We start from the raw sequence: 6,107 nt of genomic DNA, 5'->3' as shown, positions 1-6,107 counted from the left end.
CCAGGTTGGGCAATATGGCAAAACCCCATTTCTTAAAAAAAGAAAGAAAGAAAGAAATCCAAAAAAAATTAGCCAGACATGGTGGCACATGCCTGTAATCCCAGCTACTCAGGAGGCTGAAGTGGGAGGATCACCTGAGTGAGACTGCAAGTCAAGGCATGGTAAGCTGTGATTGCGCCCCTGCCCCTTCACTTCAGCCTGAGTGACAGTTAGACTATGAGAGGCTCTAGTGATCCGCTCTTCAACCTCCCAGAGTGCTGGGATAATAGGCATGAGCCCCACCACACCTGGCCACAAAGTTCCCTTCTTTTGTTGTTGTTTTTTGTTTTTTGAGACAGAGTTTCGCCCTTGTGACCCAGGTTGGACTGCAATGACATGATCTTGGCTCACTGCAACCTCTGCCTCCTGGGTTCAAGCGATTCTCCTGCCTCAGCCTCCCAAGTAGCTGGGATTACAGGCATATGTACCACCATGCCCAGCAAATTTTTTTATTTTTAGTAGAGTTGGGGTTTCACCATGTTGGCCAGGCTGGTCTCAAACTCCTGATCTCAGGTTATCCACCTGCCTTGTCCTCCCATTACAGGCATCAGCCACCATGCCCAGCCACAAAATTTAATTCTTTAGTAAGCTGACTCCTCATATATCTCTCACCAAGTGAAGTCTTACAGGTCAGAGAATAAATTTTATCTCCCAGATCCCATGAAGCTCTAACAAGTTCTAGACTGAATCATTCTGACTACTGGCCACAGCTGCTGCTTCCTTTTTTCTTTATTCTCTTTAGATGTATGGTGGCATGAGAGGCATGAAGGGATTGGTCTATGAAACATCAGTTCTTGATCCTGATGAGGTAAGATATCTTCATGTCAATTACTAATAATCGAGTTTGTACAATGATTATGCAAACCATGGATTAGACCAATAAGGGTAAGCACAAAACAGAGCACCTAGCTTAGGTAGAGAACACGTAAGTATGGAATAACTGAAGAACCAGTTTACCTTTTAAATATATCAACTAGTAAAAATAAAAGTACAAAACCAGAGGTAAGTTATGTGAAGCTTTAGGCTTTAAAAGTTCTATTCTGGGCTAGGTATGGTGGCCTACCCCTGTAATCCTAGCACTTTGAGAGGCCAAGGTGGGAGAATTACTTGAGGCCAGAAGTTCAAGACAAGTCTGAGCAAAATATCAAGTCCCCTACCTCTACAAAAATAATAATTAATGTTCAAAAGTTCTACTCTAACTTGTTGTAAGGTCTGATGAGTAGGACCAGTCAGTTGTGTGACTTCCAGACTAATAAACTTGAGTTGTAAAAATAAATAAATAAAATAAAACTTGAGTTGTAATTCTCTCTCTTCTCTCTCAAGGGCATCCGTTTCCGAGGCTATAGTATCCCTGAATGCCAAAAACTGCTGCCCAAGGCTAAGGGTGGGGAAGAACCCTTGCCCGAGGGCTTATTTTGGCTGCTGGTAACTGGACAGATCCCAACAGAAGAACAGGTAAAGCAGAAGGATGTTATTAGCTCTTCTCATTCCCCTTCATTGCATTTCGCTAATCTCAGATGCTTAATGCTAATCTGGTCAAGGATGGTAGTTTATAGAGATGTGTAGTGAGGGGAGGAAATCAGAGCAGAGTTCTAGTGTGTAAATGGATTGGGTTGAACTGTCTTGGGTTTTCTTTACTCAGATGTCACTGTCCTTTTTTATTTTTCTCCTTCCTTGTCCTTGCTGGTATTCTGAGCACTGTCTCTTTCCACAGGTATCTTGGCTCTCAAAAGAGTGGGCAAAGAGGGCAGCTCTGCCTTCCCATGTCGTCACCATGCTGGACAACTTTCCCACCAATCTACACCCTATGTCTCAGCTCAGTGCAGCCGTTACAGCCCTCAACAGTGAAAGTAACTTTGCCCGAGCATATGCAGAGGGTATCAGCCGAACCAAGTACTGGGAGGTAGGAAATTTGGGTGGGTTAATGGGTATGTAATGGGGATTCAAAGGACTTAAGTATGAAGGGAGGGGAAAAAAATGTAGACTCTGTAGGAAAATTGGCCAGGCACGGTGGCTTATGCTTGTAATCCCAGCACTTTGGGGGGCCAAGACGGGTGGATCACGAGGTCAGGAGTTCAAGACCAGCCTGACCCACATGGTGAAACCTCCGTCTCTACTAAAAATACAAAAATTACCTGGGCATGGTGGTTCACACCTGTAATCCCAGCTACTCAGGAGGCTGAGTCAGAAGAATCACTTGAACCTGGGAGGTGGAGGTTGCAGTGAGCTGAGATTGCACTACTGCACTCCAGCCTGGTTGGCAGAGTGAGACTCCGTATCAAAAAAAAAAAAAGAAAAATTACCTTTAAGATAATCAGAAACTAACCTAACAAATTTTCACTGGGGGCTTGCTTTTTGTCAGTTGTTGGAATTACAAAGCTAAATAGAGCATGGTTTCTGTCACCAAGGATATTTGTTTGGTTAGGATAACATACATGTAAAAAAAGAAACTATTAAAATTCCATAGTCGGCCGGGCACGGTGGCTTACACCTGTAATCCCAGCACTTTGGGAGGCCGAGGTGGGCAGATCACAAGGTCAGGAGTTTGAGACCAGCCTGACCAATATGGTGAAGCCTCGCCTCTACTAAAAATACAAAAATTAGCCAGGCATGGTGCTGCGCACCTGTAGTCCCAGTTACTCAGGAGGCTGAGGCAGAGGAATCGCTTGAACCTGGGAGGCAGAGATTGCAGTGACCCAAGATCACGCCATTGCACTCCAGCTTAGGCAACAGAATGAGACTCCACTCAAAAAAAGAAAAAAAATCCCATAGTCTTGCTGTAGCAGAGGTACATACACAGGGCTGTTGAACTGGAAAAGAGAGCTAGGTAGGTGGCTCACACCTATAATCCCCGTGACTCAGGAGACTGAAGTGGGAGGATTGCTTGAGTTCAGGAGTTTGCGATCAGCCTGGGCAACATAGTGAGATCTCATCCCTATGTAAAAAAGGGAAAAACAAGAAAAGGATGTGCTAATTTCAGGGTTCCTGAAGAAGGTTTCACAGAGCAATCTCATGCTAGCGCCAGAAGGTCACTTCCCCTTCCCCTCTTCTTCAAATAAAGAAAACTTTGGAAATCTTACAAGTTGGGAGAACAGCAATTACTTGCAACTCTAGAGTCTAGGAGGATTAATGCTAGTCAGTGATGTTCTCTGCTAGCCAACGCAAGATACCTATCAGGAGTGGGAGAGTGGTTAGTATCCTTGGAGTAGGATCCAATCCAGAAACAAATGAGTTTTATTCTCTGAATATGAAAAGTATCCTTAATAATTTAAAACTCTTGTTTGGGGTATGGGAAGATGGTTTCTTATCCCAATGCATAGTACCTAATAGTTCCAACCTCTTCTAGTACCCCACAAACTCAAAAATGCTGGGTAAAAGTACAAATTAACTGGCTTTGTACTTTTTCCTGTATCTAGGTTTACAGGAGGATATACCATTTTATTTTGTTTCTTCTTTGGAAATAGGTAGCATAGGAACAGAAAAATTCCTTTTTACAAAGCAGGTACATAAGTGATTTTTGGTCAGGAGATGCAAGCCACTAAGAAGGCCTAAAGAGTTCACTGTGCAAAACACAGAATGGCATGAGCCGCTGCTCTGATGCAACCCCCTTGGGTCATTGACAAATCTAGCTTCATTTGGCTGGTCAATATTTATTCAGCACCAACTGTGTATAGAGAATTGTGTTTGCAGTTGAGGAAGAGAGGGAGGGTTTAAAATTGATATTAACGGGCCAGGCACGGTGGCTCACACCTATAATCCAAGCACTTTGGAGGCCAAGGTGGGCAGATGACCTGAGATTGGGAATTCAATACCAGCCTGACCAACATGGTGAAACCCCATCTTAAAAAATAATAATAAGCCAGGCGCGGTGGCTCAAGCCTGTAATCCCAGCACTTTGGGAGGCCGAGGCGGGTGGATCACGAGGTCAAGAGATCAAGACCATCCTGGTCAACATGGTGAAACCCCGTCTCTGCTAAAAATACAAAACATTAGCTGGGCATGGTGGTGCGTGCCTGTAATCCCAGCTACTCAGGAGGCTGAGGCAGGAGAATTGCCTGAACCCAGGAGGCGGAGGTTGCGATGAGCTGAGATCGCGCCATTGCACTCCAGCCTGGGTAACAAGAGTGAAACTCCGTCTCAAAAAAAAAAAAAATAATAATAATAATAATAATAATAAATAAATAATTTTAAAAATTGATATTAACGGCCAGGCGCGGTGGCTCATGCCTGTAATCTTAGCACTTTGCGAGGCCAAGGCGAGCAGATCACGAGGTCGGGAGATAAAGACCATTCTGGTTACCATGGTGAAACCCTGTCTCTGAAATTTAAAAAAAAAAACATATTAACTTGGTTGGCATTGGGGGGCTACTAGTATCAGAATGATGCAAAATATACATATTCACACCACCTAGAAGATTTATTTATAAAGACGTATAAATGCTTCAGGTGAAATGAATGTGTATATATGTACCTGCACACATCAGCAGGTACAAAAGGTCATATAATCTTAATATTTTGCTTTTTGTTTTTGTTTATTTTTATTTTGTTTGTTTATTTTACTTTGAGACGGAGTCTTACTCTGTCGCCAGGCTGGAATGTAACGGTATAGTCTGAACTCAAGCCATTCCCTTGCCTCAGCCTTCTGAGTAGCTGGGACTACAGGCGCGTGACACCACGCCTGGCTGATTTTTTGTATTTTAGTAGAGATGGGGTTTTACCATGTTGGCCAGGATGGTCTCGATCTCCTGACCTCATGATCTGCCTGCCTTGGCCTCCCAAAGTGTTGGGATTACAGGCGTGAGCCACCGCGCCCAGCCTGTTTATTTTTTTGAGATGGAGTCTTGCTCTGTCACCCAGGCTGGAGTGCAGTAACGCAATCTCAGCTCACTGTAACCTCCACCTCCCAGGTTCAGTCAATTCTGCTTCTTCAGCTTCCCGAGTAGCTGAGATTACAGGCACGTGCCACCGTACCTGGCTAATTTTTGTATTTTTAGTAGAGACGGGGTTTTACCATGTTGGCCAGGCTGGTCTCGAACTCCTGACATCAAGTGATCTGCCTGCCTTGGCCTCCCAAACTGCTGGAATTATAAGTGTTAGCCACCATGCCCAGGCGTTTTTATTTTTATTTTTATTTTCTTAGAAATAGGTCTCTATCACCCAGGTCAGGATGCAGTGGCGCAATCATAGCTCCCTGTAATGTCAAACACCTGAACTCAAGTGATCCTCCTGCCTCAGCCTCCCAAGTAAAAGAACTATAGGCACATGCCACCATACCTAGCTAATTTTTTATTTAGCTGTCTAAACAAACATCTTACTGTCTTGTTATGTTGCTCAGACTGGTCTTGAATTTCTAGACTCAGGTGATCCTCCCACCTCAACCTCCCAAAGTGCTAGAATTACAAGCGTGACCCACTGCACCCAGTCTCATTTTAGAGGCTCACACCTGTAATCCCAGCATGTTGGGAGGCCAAAGTGGGCAGATCACTTGAGGTCAGGAGTTAGAAACCAACCTGGGGAAGATAGTAAGATCCCTGTCTCTACAAAAGAATTAAAAATTAGCTAGGCATGGTGGCATGCACTTGTAGTCTCAGCTAGCCGCTCAGGAGGTGGGAACATTGCTTGAGCTGAAAGGTCGAGGCAGCAGTGAGCCATGGTTGTGCTACTGCACTCCAGCCTGGACAACAGAGAGACTATCTCAAGAAAAAGAAAAGTGTCTGTTACTACTTACAATTTTACTTGTCTTTACTATCATGAGGTAGGAGGCTTCTTGATACTTTATATTAGATGCCTATAAGATACTTCCTAGGCACCCAGATATGCTGCATGCTTAACACTATCCTTTACTGAATCACTAAAATGAATTTTGTATTCCCCTGCTTAGCAGGACCTGTATTTCAGCGTACAGTCATTACTTGACTTGCCATCATCTCTTTGTGAGATACTATCTAAGGGTTGAAGGTAAACATGTTGTATTGGCCGGGCGCGGTGGCTCAAGCCTGTAATCCCAGCACTTTGGGAGGCCGAGGCGGGTGGATCACGAGGTCAAGAGATCGAGACCATCCTGGTCA

General features: G+C 44.3%; 1 protein-coding gene across 1 annotated transcript in view; it reads left to right on the top strand.

The window, feature by feature from the left end:
* Positions 1-694: 694 nt before the first annotated feature.
* The window catches only part of CS (citrate synthase), a 17,664-nt gene continuing 12,251 nt past the window's right edge, over positions 695-6,107 (top strand). The window contains exons 1-3 of the mRNA XM_037741254.1: positions 695-847; positions 1,363-1,494; positions 1,754-1,967. Of these exons, the coding sequence (XP_037597182.1) occupies positions 782-847; positions 1,363-1,494; positions 1,754-1,967 (412 nt within the window). The 5' untranslated portion in view covers positions 695-781. The remainder of the gene's footprint in view (positions 848-1,362; positions 1,495-1,753; positions 1,968-6,107) is intronic.

This window comes from Cebus imitator, unplaced genomic scaffold (genome assembly GCF_001604975.1).
Source record: "Cebus imitator isolate Cc_AM_T3 unplaced genomic scaffold, Cebus_imitator-1.0 Scaffold96, whole genome shotgun sequence".
Lineage (NCBI taxonomy): Eukaryota > Metazoa > Chordata > Mammalia > Primates > Cebidae > Cebus > Cebus imitator.
Note: the sequence above shows the minus strand (reverse complement) of the source record. Positions and strands in the feature narration are given on the sequence as shown.